The 21,644-nt window shown below is 39.2% G+C and overlaps 1 protein-coding gene across 1 annotated transcript; it reads left to right on the plus strand.

Moving 5' to 3' along the window:
• Positions 1-547: 547 nt before the first annotated feature.
• On the plus strand, positions 548-19,425 carry dlst.L (dihydrolipoamide S-succinyltransferase (E2 component of 2-oxo-glutarate complex) L homeolog). The gene is made up of 15 exons (XM_018230339.2): positions 548-704; positions 9,075-9,108; positions 9,184-9,232; positions 9,320-9,375; positions 9,476-9,550; positions 10,290-10,345; positions 10,427-10,538; positions 11,435-11,590; positions 11,828-11,904; positions 12,417-12,514; positions 13,688-13,818; positions 14,963-15,036; positions 15,558-15,641; positions 16,238-16,405; positions 18,862-19,425. Exons 1-15 carry the CDS (start codon positions 648-650, stop codon positions 18,994-18,996), a joined length of 1,362 nt encoding a protein of 453 aa, XP_018085828.1. The 5' UTR covers positions 548-647; the 3' UTR covers positions 18,997-19,425.
• The last annotated feature ends 2,219 nt before the right edge of the window (positions 19,426-21,644 follow it).

Consider the following 21,644-nt stretch of genomic DNA (forward strand, 5'->3'; position numbering starts at 1 on the left):
GGGAGATTAGTCACCCAGAGACAAATCTCCACTACTTTGGGCAATTAATCTGACTAATAATCCCAATTGCCTTGACACCAGCAAGAATATGAATTGCCGGCGGGATGGCATACATTCCCGAAGTTGCCTCACGAGGAAATTTAGGGCAACTTTGGTAATCTGAAGCGATTCGTATTCTTGCGATGGGAAGGCATGCAAAACTGTAATAACACATAAAACATGACCCTTAAAACCACCAGAAATGTGTTCAAACTTTCCATAACCTGACAAACGTTTTGCCTTGCTACTTGCCGCAGATCTTTCTCTCCCCCCTCCCTTATCAATATTCAAATGTTGGGAGGTGTACACTATTTTAAAGGGGTTGTTTAAATGAACTTCTAGTGTCATGTTGAGAGTGGTATTGTGGTTAACGTTGGGCATACACGGTATTATCTTCATGGTTTCTCCTAAGGGTTCTCCGCACAAAGCACTTATAACGCCATACGTCAATCCACACATGACAGCGCCCTATCTCCTTGCCGCGGCTCGTTGTCTCTACAAACGTAACCAAGTAATGCCCTTACCGGAAGTGACGATTCTCCTATTCCTTCACCGGGGTCATTGGAACGGCCCTGTTTCCGGCTTGTCCTTGAGCTGTGTCCGCAGACATGCTGTCCCGTTGCCTTACCCGGGCCCTTCGTCGCCCTTTGACCGCACTCAGACGGGTATGTTGTATCAAAAACAATGTGTCCCTAATTCAGTCATGCGAATGCTTATTGCAATTGTGATTCCAGAAACTACCGTGTCCTCTATATCTCTTGTACTTCATGTCACTGCCCTCTTGCACTTTCTGCTGTCAAGTCACAAAGTCAGGCGAGGCTCCTTATACTGTAGTTGTTGGGAATTGTTTTCACGTGGCGCTGAATGAACTGCTGGTATTGAGTGTGCTGTTAGTTTTGTGCCGGGCTGGGGCGCAGCGTTACGTAGACCCGCAATGTGTAACTTGTTTTAAGGCGCCTCTTGGGCATATTTTGTATGTGCCCCAAATTATGCGCTGTTACTCCAGAGAACAGCTGCCCAATACAGTTACTTACTGATTAAACATGAACCAAAGTCTGTGATTGGCGTCACCACCCTTTATATCTCTTGTCCAGGAAAGAACATTCGCCAGATAAAGTTTTGTAAGTGTTGTGTTGAGAGCTGTACTGATTGTTGCAATTTCACTTAAAGGAGAACTAAATGCTATAATGTATCAGAAGATACATTATATCCCAATGACCTCAAATTGGCATGTATCTATCAGTAAATATTGCATTTTGACACCATTTACCTTGTCACTATTTATTTGGTACTGTTTGTCACTGTCACTCACTTAAGTGAGTGACATGCGGAACATCTGACTGTAACAGGAAGAAGTATGGGAGTAAAATACACAGCTCTGGCCATTCCTAGCTGACAAACATGTACATGTGTCCTTGGTTTGTGTCCTTGGTTTGTACTGTAGACGGGAACAAAATGCTTTGCTTAAAATGCAACTGATTCAACATGGGATTATCCAATGGCAACTACAGATTGCTTCGATTGGTACTGTAGCCCTTGGATTTACTGGCTGTTGGTAAATCAGATGCAGCTGCCAAGTGAGTAATCTGCAGTTCATGCTACACTAAATGGATGCAGTGCTCCACCCAGAGAATGTTCTATTAAAGGAATAGTATGAAAAATAAAAACTGGATAAGTAGGCTGTGCAAAATAAAACATGTTTTCAATATTATTAGCCAAAAATGTAATCTGGAAAGACTGGAGTGACTGGATGTCTAACATAATAGCCCAAACACTACTTCTTGCTTTTCAGCTCTCTTGGTTTCCACTGATTGGTTACCAGGCAATAACCAATCAGTGATCAATCAGTTATGTCCCATGTGCTCCCCCCCTAAAGGTTGGTTCACTTTTAAATTAACTTTTAGTATGTTATAGAATGGCCAATTCTAAGCAACTTTTCAATCAGTCTTCATAATTTATTTTTTATAGGTTTTTAGTTATTTGCCTTTTATTTTGGATTCTTCTCAGGTTTCAAATGGGGGTCACTGACCCCATCTAAAACCAAATGCTCTGTAAAGTTATACATTTATTGTTATTGCTACTTTTTTATTACTTATCTTTGTATTCAGGCCCTCTCCTATTCATATCCCAGTCTCTTATTCAAATCAGTGAATTCTTGCAAGGTTAATTTAGACCCTAGCAACCAGATTGCTGGAATCGCAAAGTGGAGAGCTGCTGAATAAAAAGCCAAATAACTCGAACCCCAAATAAAAAAAAAAATTAAAACCAGTTGCAAATTGTCTCTGAACATCACTCACTACATCATACTAAAAGCTAATTAGAAGGTGAACAACAACTTTAAGTTCGCTGACTAACACAGAGTTAGAGAGCTGAAAAGCAGGAAGTTCTGTTAAGATAGATATCCGCTCACTCCTGCTTTTATAGATTACATTTTTTGCTAATTAACTATATTAGAAAATTATTTTATTTTGCACAGCCTATCTATTTACCCAGTTTTTATTTTTACACTAGTGTGCCTTTAAAGGGGTGGATCACCTCAAGTTAACTTTTAGTATGTTATAGAATGGCTAATTCTAAGCAATTTTTCAGTTTATTTATTTTAATTATTTGCCTTTTTCCTCCCACTCTTTCCAACTTTGAAGTTGGGTTCACTGACCCCATCTGAAAACAAATGCTCTGTAAGGCTACAAATGTATTGTTAGTTCTAATGTTTATTACTAATCTTTCTTTTCAGCCCCTCTCCAATTCATATTTAAGTCTCTTATTTAAATAATTGAATGGTTGCTATGGTAATTTGCACCCTAGCAACCATATTGCTGAAATTGCAAACTTGAGAGCTGCTGAATAAAAATCGAAATAACTCCAAAACCACAAATAATAAAAAATAAAAACCAGTCGCAAATTGTCTCAGAATATCACTCACTATAAAATGCTTAAAGTTTACTCCAATGTGAACAGCCCCTTTAAAGCCACTGTGAGGTGATCCTGGCAAGAAGTGATACATTTGCCATTGTTTGTTTTTTTACTGTAGGCTCATTATTATCTGATAATATAGCCTGCATGGCTGAAAACCTCTATTCTAATGCCAAGCCATACAAGTGATTTTATAACTTAAATTGAAGCGATTAATATTTCATTTAGCTTCTAGCACTGTACATTGTAAGGTATGTGAGTGCTTTGGCTTTTCTACTGTTCCAAACAGTAACTGAAATTAGATTTTTTTGAAGTGGCATATCACTTAATATGTGTTTCTTTTGGTATCAATGTTTTTTTGCCCTTAAGAGGCCACACTGCAGCTTTGTTGTGGTAATTAGGAAATTATGGGTTAAAAAACCCACTTTCTGACTGTTTAGATTTTTACCTGATCCAAAGTAATTTGATTCAAACTGGAGGCCTGTGCATTGGATAAAGCCCTCCAGTGATTTTTTATGTCCTACAGAATGCCAGGTGGCTATATATACTATTTTGCATTGCATGATAATACAATCTGACCCAGGCTTGTGTTGGATAATTAACCTAGTATGTGAAGGAGATTGTAAAACATTGACCGAACATTATTGGACAACCGGCATTTTATAATAATTTTAATAATTAGTTAGCCAAAAATGTAATGTATAAAGGCTGGAGTGACTGGATGTCTAATATAATAGCCAAAACACTTCTTCCTTAATTCTGCATACACAGGGCTGAACAGTGTGGTAAATTTAGTAACAGACAAAAATGCTGTGAACTGTGACCAGCATAAATACAGTTTCCTGACAGCATTCACATACGGAATATAAGTAATTGAAAAGCCTGCACATTAAGGGTGAGTTCATTACACTGACCATACAGCTTCTGTGTGGAGTCAGTCTGAAGAACAGCCCTCACTTCTGTGTCACTTAAGTTTATTGTAGGCGAAACGTGGCCATACACCTAAAGATACATTAGTTTGGTAAGGTTGTCAAACATGCAGATCTTTTCCCGATGAGACAATTTATAAAGCTTTCCTGTAGATATCAGGAAGATTTTGCCAAGATATCTGTGAGGGAGGGCCCATACACAGGCAGATAAGTTGCCGATTGGTCTGAAGGGGCTGAATCTGCAGTTTAAGGGCAATGACACATGGTGCTATTTGCTACTCAGCATTTTTTTGCAGCTGTTAAACTCCAGAAAATGCCCTACCATAGACAATACTGAGAATTGCCTCTGCTGAAACACTCAAATATGCATGTTAAGGCATTTTTGAGCAATTAGGCAATTTTAGTGTTTTAGCAGAGAACATTTTCCCCAACCTTTTGAACCCGTGAGCACCATTCAGAAGTAAAAGGTGTTGGAGAGTAACACTAGTATGGAAAATGTTCTTTGGGTGCCAAATAAGTGCTGTGATTGGCTATTTGGTAGCCCCTATGTGGATTGTTAACATTGTTTGGCAGTACACCTGGTTTTTATGGAACTAAAACTTGCCTCCAAGCCTGGAATTCAAAAATAAGCTCCTGCTTTGAGGCCACTGGGAGCAACATACAAGGGGTTGGAGAGCAACATGTTGCTCAAGAGCTACTGGTTGGGGATCACTGCGCTACGGTATAGTATGTTTTGGCGTTTAGTAGCTGCAACAAAACGTTGAGTGAGAAATCGCATAGTGTGTCATTGCCTTAAATCTGCTTGTGTATGGCCTACTGCAGTGATCCCCAACCAGTAGCTCGTGAGCAACATGTTGCTCTCCAACCCCTTGGATGTTGCTCCCAGTGGCCTCAAAGCAGGAGCTTATTTTTGAATTCATGGCTTGGAGGCAAGTTTTGGTTGTATAAAAACCAGGTTTGCTGCCAAATAGAACCTCAATGTAGGTTGACAATCCACATAGGGCATACCAAATTGCCAATCACAGCCCTTATTTGGCACCCCAAGAACATTTTCATGCATGTGTTGCTCCCCAAATCCTTTTACTTCTGAATGTTGCTCGGGGGTTAAAAAGGTTGGGGATCCCTGGCCTACTGTATAGTGGAGATAGTTAAAGGGCAAATTAACCCCTAAATTATGTGCCCATATTGTAAAGATCTATGTACTTACAGCTGGTTGCATCTCACTCGCTATTACCTTTGATTTTACTCCTTATTGGGAGCTGATCGACATCTCTGCTTGTTTCTGCTCCCTTCAACTGCTGTTAATTGCCAATTTGTGCATGTGCTATGATAGAATGCTCCTGATTTATGCATGTGCAGTCAGCACTGTAATGGGTAAAGTGCAAACGTGTATATTATGGAAATACGATTCCCCATGATGTCCTTCTTTAATAGTAACAGAATAGCCACTATGTGGCCCATACAAAGGCAGCGGTTTAATATCTGCAGAGGTCAGCTGCACAGTATTAGTAAAACTTAAATATTACATTGATCACTTTACTTTTCCTTTAGGAGTGATCAAATGGGCAGCCAATGACTGCTTGTGTATAAGCATCTATATAGAATAACGTTAATCAAATACAATAGCAAACTGAAAACTCCTGCTTCTAAGTGTTGACATAACAGGAACTTTAAAACCACTCAAAATTTTAATTACCGTAATGTACATGGAGTAATTGACTAGAAAAGTTGTCTAGTATTACATCTCTTTCCTTTTATAAAACCAGTTTTTGGATTGACATCCCCTTCAAAAGTTTTTTTTAATTGTATGTTTGTGTTTTGTGGGTGCGTTTGTGACTGGCTTTAGTTCTACATCTTAAGCTTATTGGTACCTTAGTATTTCCAAAAACTCTTAACCTCAAACTTGAAAAAGAGTACAGGTATGGGATCCGTTATCCAGAGAACCATAAAGGTGCCCATACAAGGGCAGATAAAGCTGCCGATATCGGTCGTTTGGACCGATTTGACAGCTTATCTGCGCTTGTATGGGAGCTTCCGACGGGTCTTCCCAATCGATATCTGGCCACGATATCGATTGGGAAGGTTTGATTTTTAACCGACCGACCCGTCCGAGCCCCTTGGAGCATCGTAATTCGATCGTTCGCCCATACGGCCGAACGTTCGAATTACCCCCGATATAGCCATGCCGTTAGTGGCATATCGGGGAAAGATCCGCTCGTTTGGCCATGTCGCCAAACGAGCGGATCTTTGAGTCTATGGCCACCTTTATCCAGAAATCACAGAAATACAGATAGACTCCATTTTATCCAAATAATCCAAATTTTTAAAAATTATTTCCTTTTTGTCTATAATAATAAAACAGTACCTTATATTTAAACCAGCCAATTCCATTTATTTATTTATTGTTTAAATTATGTTCTAGTAGACTTCAGGCATAAAGAGAGCTTGGAAAGCACTTCTTGCACATTAAAACAGGCTAAAGCTGGCCATAGACACACAGATTCGATCGTATGAATCCTCGATTCGTACAATTTTACGGACAGTGTGTGGAGAATCCCAACATTTTTCGGGAGATCGGTTGTTTGGACGATTTGCCAGGTTAAAAGATTTCTGTCGGCTGACGATAATATCTCTGCATGTATTGCCGAACTGATGATATCGCTGTAAGCTTCACAGTAGAATTTGTTAGGCGTACTTTCGCACGATTGCTGTGATGGGCAGGACATCGGCTGGTTTGTTCTATTTGCTGCTTTATTTTATCTGAATGGTTAGTTGCAGGCCGGGAAAGGGCACTGACCGATCGTTTGTCCAATATTCTGCTCGTCTATGGTGCCCCATTCCCCCTTGTGGGACTGCTGTAATCTTCAACCTATGGCACTTCAAACACTGGAACATTACACTTTGAGCATATGAATTATGTTTTTATGAACCAATGCTACTACTATGTTGATTTACATGAGTCTGTTTAAAATCATGACAAATTAAACAAAACCTTTATGTACAGTTTATTACTACACTGCAGTTGTTGAGTTATTCTCTATCACCTTGCTGTTCTTTTTTGATACCCATGGATTGTGAACTAAGTTGCTGGAGTTATGGTACGTTCTTTACAATAAGTTTAGAATAAGTCTCTATTGCAGGAAGGTACAAGAAAAACTGTAACAACCTCATCAATTTAATACATTTGGCACCATGCTTGTAGGTTACTACAAAAGGGGGGCTTAAAGTGCCCATCGTAGTCCAATTGCTATTGCCTTTAGGAAGGACATAAGAACTCTGTGCTCTCTCACATGTATATCCAGGGCCGCCATCAGGGGGGTACAGGGGGGACTGTTGTCCCGGGCCCTGGTGGTTTGGGGAGTTAAGGGGGGCCCGGCCGTGCTGCATTAACTTGCACTTACTTGCATTTACTTGCACAGCCGGGCCCCTGCATCAGAGCTCCGATGACTGGCTTCTTGTGTTCTGATTCGCCATGAAATGTAAGTCCCGGTAAAGCCACATGCGGATTGGTTGGGAGAAGTTTGAACCTCCCCTCTACTTTAACCAATCACCATGCGGGTTTACCGGGACTTACATTTCACTGGCGAATCAGAGCACAAGAAACTGAAGATACCGGCATCTGAACTCCCTGGCTAAGGTATGTGCAGTTTTTTTTTTCTTTTAACTTGTGGGGGCCCTGACCAATTGTTTATTTGTTTATTTTAAATGTATGGGGGCCCTGGATAATAGTTTTTTTTTAAATGTGTGGGGGGCCTTTGCTATTTTTTTTTTTAAAATGTGTGGGGGCCCTGACCAATTGTTTTTTTGAAATGTGTGGGGGCCTTGCTAATTGTTTGTTTTTTAAATGTGTGGGGGCCTGGCTAATTGTTTTTTTTAAATGTGTGGGGGCCCTTTGCTAGTTTTTTTTTTTTAAAGATGTGTGGGGCCCTGGCTAATTCTTGTTTTTTTAAAAAAAAATGTGGTGGCCCTGGCTAGTTTTTTTTTTTTTGTTAAATGTGTGGGGGCCCTGGCTCATTGTTTATTTTTAAAATGTGTGGGGGCCCTTGCTAATTTTTTTTTTTTTAATGTGTGGGGGCCCTTTGCTAGTTTTTTTTTTTTAAAAGATGTGTGGGGGCCCTGGCTAATTGTTGTTTTTTAAAAAAAAGTGTGGTGGCCCTGGCTATTTTTTTTTTTTTTTTAATTTGTGTGGGGGCCCTGGCTCATTGTTTATTTTTAAAATGTGTGGAGGCCTGGCCACAAATGATTTTTTTCTTTAACCACCACCTGACACCAAAACTTGTAGGAGGGGCCTGGGCACCAAAGTTATTTTTTTAACTCGTAGGGGGGCACTTAATGTTTTAATGCCTGTGTCTTGTGTGGCCTTCATACTAAGGGAAGGGTGGCGAGAGGGGCCCAGAAAATTTTGTTGTGCGGGGCCCCGTGATTTCTGATGGCAGCCCTGTGTATATCTGTTTGTGTCTGTTTGACTGCAGTATTTATATACATACGTATCTACTTATTTTGAGCCATCAGTCTCTCTGCAGAAAGCCAAATAGAGAATCTGAGTAGCACCCACCTGTCCCTGCCAGTGTCAGCCTTAGTGGATGTTACATATATTTTATGGGAACCAGAGACAAGTGATTAGGGATGTATTGATCACAGCAGTTCTTCCCGAGAGCACCCTGTTAATAGCTTTAGATAATGACTAGTAGTTGTACCAGAACACACAGACAAAATCATGTGGCTGGAAGGAATTAAAATGAAATACGTATATTCAGATATATCACTTATTATTTAAAAATATGTGTGTGTTCTCAACACAAATTGACCAAACATTTGACAAACTTTTTTTGGATTACAGTACCTGCATTTTTCTCCCAAATGTGCTCTCTATAAACAATGTGGAATGATACAGTGTAAATTGTAAAAGCAGCGCGCGGCTAAAAATGTTTTACTTCCTTTATATTATGTGACTTTTTTTCATAAAACAAAGATTTGGATTGGCCAGGCAGAAGGATTTGGCTGCATTCGAATCCTGCTGAAAATGGCTGAATCCTGGGCAAAATATAAAGAACAAGTACTAGAGCCCATCGAAAAATATGGCTAGGAATGATCTTATCTCAGAGTAGTTTTACCTTGTGCTTTGACCAGTACTTATGCTTTCCCTAGTAATAAATTAAAAAAAAAAAAATTCTCTCTCTGTTTTCCACTTAGGGCCCTGGTGAGGCACAGAGTCGCCCTCTTGTTGGTGAGTAACTTTTGCATATGTGTCCGTAGTCTGTTTCAGGACATGTAAGAGATTCATTATTTGCTTTCATTTTAGAGATATCTGGGTGCTGTACAACACCAGTTACTGACTGCGGGAAGCCCAGGTAAGTCTAACAAAAAGTTAATGGTGCCAGATACACTTTTTTTATTTTTTTTTCTGTTGTCCTTCCTTATTTCTGTTTCCTCCTCAGAGTATCTAGCTCTGTTTTGAGCCAAGTCAGATTCTACAGAACCTCCCTTGTCTACCGTGAGTGAACACACAAATAGTCTGTTCGATGCAGAGAAAATAATGTATATTTTCTTTTTTGTTTGTTTGTCTTCTAAACCATTTCTACTCTTATGTGTAGGGCAGGATGCTGTAACAGTTAATACTCCAGCATTTGCAGAGTCTGTAACGGAAGGAGATGTCAGGTGGGAAAAAGGTAAGTACAATATCATACCTCTATAAAGAAAAAAACGGCTGGCTCCAATCTCTTCTGGACTATTTGTATGTTAATGGAACAAAACCACTTCTAAACTTGCTTACAGGGTAGAAGCCCCACTAAACGCTTAATCAATTAAATTAAAGCAAGCCACAAGGTAATCCTTACCAAGTGGAAATGTATGACCTGGGTGTCCAAACCCCAGGTCCGTCGCTAGAATATTGCTTCCAAAAAGTAGAAATCAGCAAAAGAACTTGTCACTCACCAAATTAGCCGAGTGGCCCGGGTGCCGTGCCCCGAACCCGTAGCATAGGCAAAATCAATCTTCAAAATAAATCTGCACCCACTTTAGGACGCAGATCTCTTAACTAATATGGAATAAAGTTACAATTTTTAACCTTCATTGCCATGGTCGCAGGAGTGCGTGCAGATTTATTTTGAACAATGTCATACCTCCACCTAAGCATTAGAAAATACTGGCCAATTACAGCCATGCCTATGACTATAGACCAGCAGTCTGCATCGGAATATGTTAATAGGGTGGTTCATTTACAATGAATTTGAATCTGTTCAGTACAATAAAATAGTGTTTATCCCTGTTAAAAGCCTGCACTCAATGTACTGCTGTTGCATAGCAAAATGGCTACTACAGCTTTTAACTAACTTTTGGGGCTTTTCCTGATGCATCAATTTGCCTAACACCTTTTTGCTAATATTGATACCATGTTGTATCTTGCAGCTGTTGGTGACAGTGTCTCTGAGGATGAAGTGGTGTGTGAGATTGAAACTGATAAGGTTTGTGTACAAATTACACCACATCTCTGTATATTTATGTTTTAAACACCCTAAAATTCATACAGCACTCTGTACTCTTAGACCTCAGTTCAGGTACCATCCCCATCTGCAGGGGTAATTGAGGCTCTTCTTGTCCCAGACGGAGGAAAAGTTGAAGGTGGAACACCACTATTTGTGCTGAGAAAGTCTGGAGGTATGTGAATAATTGTGAGACTTTAAGTCAGACAGGGGAGCTGATGAGATGGTTCTGAGGAGAAAAATAGAGCAAATATATGCTTCAGACCATGAGATTGGGTCTGCTTTTTGTTTTCATCCTCTTGTTACTTCTGCATAAGTTAGTGCACAGGATCATGTAATTTCCACCTGTTATGAATGAATGGTGGATCCAGGCCAGTTTTTGCAATGTGTCATTAGTACTTCCCAATACCAAATAGCAAAATATTGACATGCTGTTTTAAAGCTTGGTAGGTATAGGATGGCCCTGTTGGGTAACAGTATCATGTGATCTTATCGGTTAGATAAACTTCACAATGTATTGGATTACATCATCCGGCAGGTATGGGATGGTCAATCAATCCATAAAATGAAACAAACTTAATTGAATTTATTTAAAACCCAAAAATTGTTGTTCTACTGCTAGAGCAGAAGGAAAGGATCCTGGGTCACAGCTGATAAGCATTTTGCTCACCCTTTCTTTGGCTCTTAGTGTCTACCTATATATGATCTCTTAATCAATATCTGAATTATAAGGATGTGACCCCCATGTCAGAGGGTATATGGATTCATTTCTGTTATCCATGTATTGTCCGGTAACTGGACCCCCTGCATCTTTTGGTCCACCATCTGAAAAAATAACCTGACCTTGACCAGTCTTGTAACAAGACAAAAGCACCACTTACTTTCAACTGCTGGAATCTCTGATTAAAAGTCTTGAGACCAAATGTTTCCAAGTTAACCCTTCTAATGCTACAGTAGTTTTGCTCTTGCATGACCAATGTTTTAAATGGCTCTTTGTTCATTGGTTTGGTTGGAGTTATTGTAGTCCTTTGTATGTTTGTTTGATTTTCTTTATTCCTCAACCTTTTAAAGCTGCTCCTTCTAAGGCCAAACCAGCCGAGACGGTGGCAACTCCACTTGCCCAAGCACCTCAACCTGCTCCACCTTCTGCTCCCTCATCTGGGCCTATTCCTACTGTCATCCCACCAGTGCCTCCTGTATCTACACAGCCTCTGGAGTCCAAACCTGGTAAAATGGGTGGCAGGGTATATTCTAATTATCATCTAAACTGGATATGCAGTAGTTTTTCACATTGGTTTTATAGTATCTTTACGACTAAAGATATATTAGAAGATGAATTTATGTTCAGTGAAGTGTTCAAGAAGAGCTTTGTGGATGAAAGGGACTATTTTATATAGAAACCACGTTAGTTGGGGAAAGCATTGTTGGCTCAGTGTGGCTTTTATAATTTAATTTATTATTTAGTGTCTGCAGTAAAGCCATCTTCTGCTTCCGTTATGGCTGATGCTACCCAGCCAGCAAGTGCACGATCAGAGCATAGGGTAAGTTTGCCATTGTTACAGATTCTGCTTTGTTTGTTCCTTCAAAATGTGACTTTTTTTTAAAATAACAAGCTGGCTGACATCTGCCTGGCAGTTCACAAAGACCTGAGCAGGTCCAAAAGGTCATATTACTAATAGGACAATTGACTTTGTGGAGTGCATGACTGTCCTACTTTATAGTTTTTATTGCAACTTTCAATAGACCAAATTGAACCACACCAGAAAATCTGCCCGTGGGTACCAGTTTTTTCAGCGTGTTTTTTATCCAAATTCCATCTACAGTTATGCTGCCATTAAAATCCACATTAAAGGAGCCATTCAGCATGAATCATCTTTCTAAGTCATTAACAACCAAGTATAGAGTAAAAGGTCTGGCCTGGCTGGCATAAGATTGAAGACAATTGCTTTTGTCTCCCTGCAATGTACGGTTACATAGTGTATCACAGTTGTATTTTGTGGGGAGCACAGAGAGTTTATCTAGTTCAGAAAGGGTGTTTCTTTTACACATTAAGGTGAAGATGAACCGAATGCGTCAGAGAATTGCACAGCGTCTGAAAGAAGCACAGAACACTTGTGCCATGCTGACAACTTTCAATGAAGTTGATATGAGGTCAGTGTAATTTGTAGGGTAAGGGTCGAGGACAGATGTACTGCTCCATAAATAGTTTTCTTCAGAGTTACTTTCTATTTTATGTTTGTACCTGTTTTAGTGAAGTTAAAAATTTCATTTGTAACTTTCTTGTGTCTTTCTGAAGCAACACTAGATGGGGGTCACCGACTCTTCTAAATCGATACATTAATACATTTCTTATCTTTGGCCCTGCCTAGCTGAATTAGCTTTCATAAAAGTCAGCTGTTAGTTGCTAAAATTCTACTGAGAAATGTATCCACTAATGTAGCAAATTGTAACAGTTCAGAATCTGCACTTGAATTACCGAGCTGCCAGACTGAAACACCAGAGACAGAAATATTAAAAAATTTTACATAAAAAATCCCTTGTAGCCATTTCCAATAATACATCTATACTGCACAAAGTTAACTGTTTTAAATGCTTTATTCAGAGTACCATGCTAAATATCTGCTTCAGTTTGTGCAGTCTTCTGAAATAGGACAATATGCCCTCAGCTACATGCTATGTGCGAGATCCAAATCTTTTAGCCTGACTTCTACAACTGAAAGTTACTTGCTGCACTGCTAGAAGGGAGTTGAGCCTGCTTCAAAAATTGTTTGTTTACGTTCGTTGCATATACGCTGGAGAAGAGGGGTGTGTAGTCATTCTTGTCTTCTTGCCTATGTGTGATGTATTGCACTGAGAGCAGCAAAGGTATTCGCACAATGATAGGGGTGTTCTGTGATTCTTTAAAGCTGACCGGGGTGCTGACTTCACTGCTTGCAGCACTTACAGAAATAAATCAGATGGCGGAATTACAGGCTGCCTAAAAAAAACCTCTAACACCACAGCAAGTGACTAGCTGAGGGCTTGTCACCATATTGCCCTATTGTAGAAGACACTGCACAACCATAACCAGATATATATCATGATAGTTCTAAATAAACCATTACAAATAGTTGTGCAGGATGGATGTATTACGGAAGGGGCTACAATGGTTTTACGATGTTACTGGTCCTTTAAACGTTTTAAATTTAAATTTTGGAAAAACCTTAAAAAAAACAGGTGATGTTGCTTAAAAAGGTTGGTTCGGCTTTTTAGCTATTTTTTTCCTAACTGCTTCCACACAGCTAACTTGTTTTTTGCCATTAACACTTCGTGTTATATACACAGTAACATTCAGCAGATGAGATCCATACACAAAGACGCTTTTCTGAAGAAACACAGCTTGAAATTAGGATTCATGTCAGCCTTTGTTAAAGCTTCAGCCTTTGCCCTTCAGGATCAGCCAGCTGTCAATGCCGGTAAGACAAAAATGTATACCTTAGGCATGATCAGAAATCCTGATGTTGGTACCCCTAGTTATCAGTTTGTGCATTATTATGCCCCTGTTTCAGGATCATTAAAGGGATACTGTCATCAGAAAACATGTTTTTTTCAAAACGCATCAGTTAATAGTGCTACTCCAGCAGACTTCTGCACTGAAAACCATTTCTCAAAAGAGCAAACAGATTTTTTTATATTCAATTTTGAAATCTGACATGGGGCTAGACATTTTGTCAATTTCCCAGCTGCCCCTGGTCATGTGACTTATGCCTGCACTTTAGGAGAGAAATGCTTTCTGGCAGGCTGCTGTTTTTCCTTTTCAATGTAACTCAATGTGTCTCAGTGGGACATGGGTTTTTACTATTGAGTGTTGTTCTTAGATCTACCAGGCAGCTGTTATCTTGTGTTAGGGAGCTGCTATCTGGTTACCTTCCCATTGTTCTTTTGTTTGGCTGCTGGGGGGAAAGGGAGGGGGTGATATCACTCCAATTTGCAGTACAGCAGTAAAGAGTGACTGAAGTTTATCAGAGCACAAGTCACATGACTTGGGGCAGCTGGGAAATTGACAATATGTCTAGCCCCATGTCAGATTTCAAAATTGAATATAAAAAAAACTGTTTGCTCTTTTGAGAAATGGATTTCAGTGCAGAATTCTGCTGGAGCAGCACTATTAACTGATTCATTTTGAAAAAAAATTTTTTTCCCATGACAGTATCCCTTTAATACAATCTTTCCACATTGGAGTGCAAAACTTTAAACAAGTTCACCTAGGCAAATTATACCCTTGTCCTTTTTTTAGATAAGGTCATACTAAACCTTTTGCCCCTGGCACACCATTCCCTGCTCACAGCACAAGATCTTTTCATTTTTCCCTGAATTTGCTAAAAATTTGAATTAACTTCTAGAATAACAAGCACATTTTAAAACTCCATCTCATTACATATCCATAGTTACCCATAAACTCCATTCTGCTTTGTCTAATGTTCAGTCTAAGAACCCCAGACTTGTTGAATCTAGTGAATATTCACTGTCTCCCTATCATTTATTTTTGCTAGTAGACCCCTGTACATAAAATATTTACATTCATTGGAAAGTAAAGCAACTTACATTTTTCTGTTGTAGTAATCGACGATACAACCAAGGAGATTGTGTACAGAGACTATATAGATATCAGTGTGGCTGTGTCTACCCCCCGGGTAAGAACCTGCTCTGCAACCAAATATTGTCATTTATATTAATAGGGAGGCATTGATGCTTGTAATAATAGCAAAGGGGGTGCTCTATTGGCAACAAATTACACATATAACAAGATCTAGCATTGTGTTTTACAGACAGTGGAGAGAGGTTTTTGGATATTGTTATGATACAAGACAGCCCTAAGTTTCCTAATTTAAAAATACTTTTGCTATCCAGAGTAATAGGCTGGGTACACTGCTCTGGTTCATTCTCCTATTCTCATGCATATTTAAGTAGTTTCTTTAGAAAGCATAGACTCTGTTTAGGTACTGTGCACTTGTTAGTTTGTTTTTTTGCACCAGGTATGTTTGGGGTGTCGGCTGAGAACATGAGGTGGTGGGTGCGGTATGTTGAGTGTAAGATTAAACAGTAGACACATAAACTAAAGAGGGCAGGTGTCGGTATCTGTACAGGAATATTTTTATGCTATTCATTGTCAACTTCCACTTTTAATGATCTGTATGACCTTTCTCCCCCTTAGGGTCTTGTAGTTCCTGTACTGAGAAATGTGGAATCTATGAACTTTGCAGGTATAGAGAGGACAATTGCTGAGCTAGGGGAAAAGGTAATAAGCAAATCTCATTTTTTTTTTTTTTCATTCTCCATAAATCTTTACCCACCTTTCTCTAGAGAGTAATTGAAAAAAGTCTTTATATTTAGTGACCAATCTAAACACAACTGAACCTAACAAAGGTGTTGGAAGGTAACCACCACCTTTAATGGCTGACCTCATGGCTGTGTAGCTTCTTTTGTTTTTATATAAACTGTAGTAGTGCTTCTGAAGCAAACTTTGCCAGTGCAGGACAACCGTAACATTTACATGTATACAAAACAGTTTTATGTTTTGGTGTTACTGATCTTTTAGGTGCAACCGTCTCGTGTATTTTTCCTGCACATTGTGTTGTATTTTGTACACTTAAGAGATCAATGTTCAGTGGCAAGCCTTCAAAAGTAAATATAGGCTGCACTGTATGTAGACTGCATATTCCCAAAAAGTTTTTTTCTCAGAATTCTAGATTGCAGGACACTGTCACTTACGTTTACTTGTGTGGTACATTATAGAGAGAGTTCTGCATGCGCTGGCTACATTCGCCATATGCTGGTGAAGAGCACCTTTTTTTTATGACACTACTCTTCTCCCCCCTTTTCCTTGTCTTGCAGGCTCGAAAGAATGAACTGGCTATAGAGGATATGGATGGAGGGACCTTCACAATTAGTAACGGTGGGGTCTTTGGCTCCATGTTTGGGACACCTATCATCAATCCTCCACAGTCTGCTATCTTGGGAATGCATGGCATATTTGATCGTCCTGTGGCTGTGTCAGGCAAGGTCTGTAAAAAGAAAAAATCTTAACATAGGTTGTTAATATGTTTCTGGAATGCTTTTTTAGTGAAAATAAGAAGATGGAACAACTGGCAAACAACTAGTGAATTATGTGACTTGAAATAGTCCCAGTATCTGCCTAAAAAACTTACAGTGAAATAAGTTTAAAGGGGATACAAACCCAGAAATAACATTTGCCTATTTTAATTGTAATTCTAAGCAACTTTCCATTAATTGAGAGAAATACAATTGTCCTATTTACTGCCCAGGGGTCTGACTTTTGAAACACTGTAGCAGAAGTCACCAAGTTAACATTCCAGGCTCTTCTCTGCTGTAGAAGACCAAATAATCCATGCATTAAGGCCTTATTGGAGGGGTTTATTTTATGTATAAATTATTTCTTAGTAGACTTAAAGTCTGACTATCCAAATTACAGAAAACCCCAGGTCCCAAGCATTCTGGTTAACAGGTTCCATACCTGTAGATGTTTGGTCAAAAAATTATTTTTATGTGACAGGCTGAGATGCTCCTCAAGCTCATACTTAAATCTTATTTTTATTTACTGCAAAACCTGCAAAAAGTGAACTTTATTGGAATACAGATCCTCTGTTCTCTTCAGAATGCAAGAAATGAAAGGTTATGATTTTGTTTTGTAGAACACCTTTGGTCCTCCAAATCATGACTAGCAGTACTTCTCTCTTTCTGTTCTATAGACATTTGCTGATGTCAAGAATTTACATGAAACACTGATTAATCATTTGTGCATGTAGCTAAAAACTAAGTCTAACCTGCACAAAAAAATTATAAACACAGAGATTAAATGTGAGCACAACAAAATCTCTGCATAAATGTGTCTCCTATGCACATTAGTCACATGACATTAAGAAATGGATTCAAACATTAATGGTACTTTCTGCTTCAATATTGTTGCAGAGAGGAATAAGAGAGCTTGTTATCCGTCTGTGTACAATACTAAAAGAAACAATGAAATCAGAGAATTCTTGACAAATAGAATTCTACATAAACAAAATCGCTGCATTTTAGGTTAAAGCCACATGTTCCTTCACCTGAGCTGATCTAATGGTTTCTGTCACAAACAAGGTAAGGGGCAGATTGCAGTTTAGAGGTGATTCTTGGCCTGAGTTTCAGCTCAATGTGGCATTGCCTTTTCAGTTCTATGGTTAGAAAACTAGGTCATGATAATATCCCGTTAAACTGTGGTAATAGTCTAAAGGGGAAGAGCAGCACGTTAAAGCCAGTCAGAGTACAGTTTAGGATTAATAGCCTGTTACTGGTTAGATGTGTTTGCAATTATATTAGTTATGCTTTCAAATATCATTGTAAGCAGACCTTGGGCTCACCAGTAATCCTGTGGGGTGTGACTGACAGCCTGTGGTGGGGTGGGAAAGTGATCCATTCAAGTAAAGCTGGCCATAGATGTGCTTATATACCTTCAATATCAGATGAACGATCGTGCAGTGAAATCTCCTGACCTGCCACTACGGTTGCCACCTATTCTGAAAAAAAAAAATACTGGCCTTCCATATATTTTTCTTTTGTCCCTATTACTAACATTGGGATCAAACATCATTTTTACTGGCCAGGCCAGTAAAATACTGGCCAGGTGGCAACACTACCTGTCACTAACCATTCAGATCAAATAAAGTAGTAAAAGAACAGATCAGAAAATGTTCTGCCCCTGACAGCAATCGTGCCGAAAGTTATGTCCGACAAAAGCTAGTGACAGTCTCCCACTGATATCGGCAATACATGTAGAGAAATTGTCTGTAGCCAACAGAAATCTTCTGACCTGTCCAATCGACTAAACGACCGACCTCCATGGCACGAAAAATTTCAGTACATTTCACACACTGTCCGAAAATCATATGAAGCGAAGATCATACAATCGAACCTTTGTATCTATGGCCAGCTCTTAAATAGTGGAATCAGGCGTGTTTATGTAAAAAATCATATGTTAAACACTATGTATGATTTTTTTTTTTTTAACATGAGCTCAGCTGAAGGGGGGTATCATTTTCCTTTAATGCTCTTGGCATTAACCTATAGGCTAAGCCTGTGAACAAATGCCAGGATCCCAAAGCCCAGACTTTTATTATATTTATTTGTTACATATCTGTCTGCGAATGCCTTCCTACTCTACTTTGTAATATTTTACTTGAGCATAAGATTCCACTCTGTGCTTTGCCCAACATAAAATCTGCTGTTTACCAGCAGTGCCTTGCATATGTACGGAGTGTGTCTGTGTAATCCAGGGTCACTTGTTCAAAAGTACTCCATGCCTTTCTTTTCACAATTCCTACTCTGCACCATCAGTATTTATTTATTTTATTTATTTTGCCCTGCTGCTTCATGCTTTGTGGGCGCCCCATTGGTTTGAATTGTTGCTTTTGCTCTTGGTTAGTCATTGTATTTTATTAAAACTTTTGTCTCTGTCTAAACAGGTGGAGGTCCGTCCTATGATGTATGTAGCCTTGACTTATGATCATCGTCTTATCGATGGCAGAGAAGCGGTGTTGTTTTTGCGCAAGATCAAATCTGCAGTAGAAGATCCCCGTGTATTGCTGCTGGATTTGTGAGGTTCTTCCAGTTCACAAGGACTTTTTCTTTATATACCATTTCCCTATTTTTATGTTTATTATGTGATACATCTGGGACCTCACAACTACCCCTCCAGAATCCAGTTGGTGGATGCCAGTGTATTTTAAAGACTTTAAAGTATCCCTAGCAAAGTCCTTCTCTCTTCCCTGTGAAACTGAAGCATGTCTGCAAGTAGGGTCCTCCATGGGCAAGGCTGGCACACCTCAGTTGGGTACAGACACTGCACCATTTTTGTTTGCCCTGCGAGATGGCTGTTTTGGCCTCACCCTCACAAGCTGCTTCTTGTAGCCAATAATGAGGGTGTATACACTTTACTGCTGGCACCTTGCTATATGCCATTGTATGGAGTTAACTACAATATTTAATTATATTGATTTTAAATGTTAAATAAATTCTATTAAAAATTCCATTTTCAAGTTCTTGCCTGTGAAAAGCCCAGCAGGCCATTCCTGTTTTGAATGTGTGTGTGTGTCCATATTAAAGGTATATCATCACAGGGAAACAGGCTGAGGCTGAGCCTAGTTGCCTTTATCCTATAATTCAAGTTCAGTCTGCCTAGCAACAGAACCATGGGCAGATAACAGCATTTCTTGAAGATCTGAACAAGATAATAGAAGCATTAATTTGCCTGACTGCATGTCTGTCTGCTACCAGTGCCCCACTACAGGGCCTTAAGATGGCCATATACCGGCCAATAAAAGCTGCCTATAGACCAAGTCGGCAACTTATTGGTGTGTTTTGTTACCTGCATTATTTCTCACTCAGGGATGGACCATAAAACACTTGCAGATCACCTAAACTATCACTGTAATTGCTGTGACTGTGCAATAGCAATAAGAGATCAGGTGATTATTGTCTGAAAATGCTCACTATTGTGTTTTTGACCAATATTTACCTGAAAATTGAGGAGCAATTGTGAGAGTTTTGCCATCTGCTGAGCCCCCATATATTACCAATTGCTCTTTTTTTTTTTTTTTTTTTTTTTTTTTTTTCTTCTCTGTTGCTAATATATTCTGCTCCCTCTTCCACCATGTAAATTTGTGCAAAAAGATATAAATGATGGGATAGGAGAGAAAGAGGGGCAGACTGACAGTTTGAAACGAAATATGTATCAACTCACCTGATCTTTAGGTGTGCAATAATAGTAAGCTAAATCAGAATAGGTAGTGGGTACAGTACATATACAGCCAAAAAAGGCACTTCATACATTCTAAAGTGAGACCATAGGAAGTTATAGTTCAGCAGCTCTCCTAGTTTGCTTGAATACTAAACTATCAGCCTTACCATTGGTGGCCTTTAGCTAGGCTGAAGTAATTCAAATGTATAAAATATTTGGAGCGCAAGACAGCAGAATTAAGAATAAATAAGAAAACTCTACTTAAAGCTAAAAGCAAGTCCTTATTGTTGGTTCAGTGTTAGTCTTTATTGCATTTTGTATGCGGGCCCTTACATTATAAATCTGAAGAGGAAGTGGCAAAGAGAAGCAGGTAAGCCTAAAGCTGGAGAAGTTTTACGTCATTAAACTTGCAATCTTTACCTCCTGTGATTCCTTTTTCACTTGGTTTAAAAGCATTTAGCAAGGATCTTGTTTTACTCCAATAGCATGGCTGAAGCCCAAACATCGGGATGAATAAAACCGCTAGAGGCAGAGTGAACCAAAAATTGTCAAATCTCTTCACAGAGTATGGTATCTGGTTTCCTGACATGTCATGCTCCAATAGAGGGGAGACGAGAGATCATTGTCCAGAGCGGACTGGGAGTCAAAATAGGCCCTGGCATTTCAAGTACACAGCCTCACACCCGCCCATTAAATCATGACTGTCTATGATTTCTTACAGTAACCCCCTCTGGCTTTTGCTGGAATCCACAGATTACCAGTCTGGGCCTGGCTGTCATACAACAAGGTTGTTTCAGTAGAGCAGATAATGTACGAGCTTGCCTCAAATCATTTAACATGCTGCATTGCAGTACAATGTGCATGTGTAATGAGCAGATCTGGCAGCATACACAAATAAAAACCTATATAACTCATTAATCTGCAAAATAAATGTTTACTTAGCACAAAATGCTTTTTGTAATATGATAATCAATGTAATCTCTTATTCAATAATCTTAAAAATAACTCTTGCTTTAAATGTTGGCTTCTTTACAGAGTATTCAGAGTATTGTTCTCCCTCTGTGCCATGTCTCTTGTCATGTGTCATACCCAATTATCTAGGCTTCTGCTCACCTCCTCATAGAAGGCAATTAAATCATCATCTTAAGCTCTCCCTGAAGCAGTTGTACTGGCACGTATTCGTCTCAAGCAAGGGTTACAGCGAGAAAACAAAGCTGACTGTGGATGATCCATAAACTACAACAGTTTTGGTTATTAAGCATTTTCCAGCAAGATAGGCCAATCATCTATTGCCTGCACTGCTGTGGGCACAATAACAACTTTTGTAATATAAGAGGATTGGCTAAAAGGGGTTGGAAGGTTAAAACTGTTGATTGCTTATCAACAACCACCCCTGGGAAGACCAAATTTGAGTCCTGCTTAAAGGAGACATAGGATAAATGAAAAAAAAAACTAATTTTGTAGGCAATTACAATTAATATATGATTTTGCTTTTACATGGTGCTAAAA

The sequence above is a fragment of the Xenopus laevis genome, chromosome 8L (assembly GCF_017654675.1).
Source record: "Xenopus laevis strain J_2021 chromosome 8L, Xenopus_laevis_v10.1, whole genome shotgun sequence".
Taxonomy (NCBI): Eukaryota; Metazoa; Chordata; class Amphibia; order Anura; family Pipidae; genus Xenopus; species Xenopus laevis.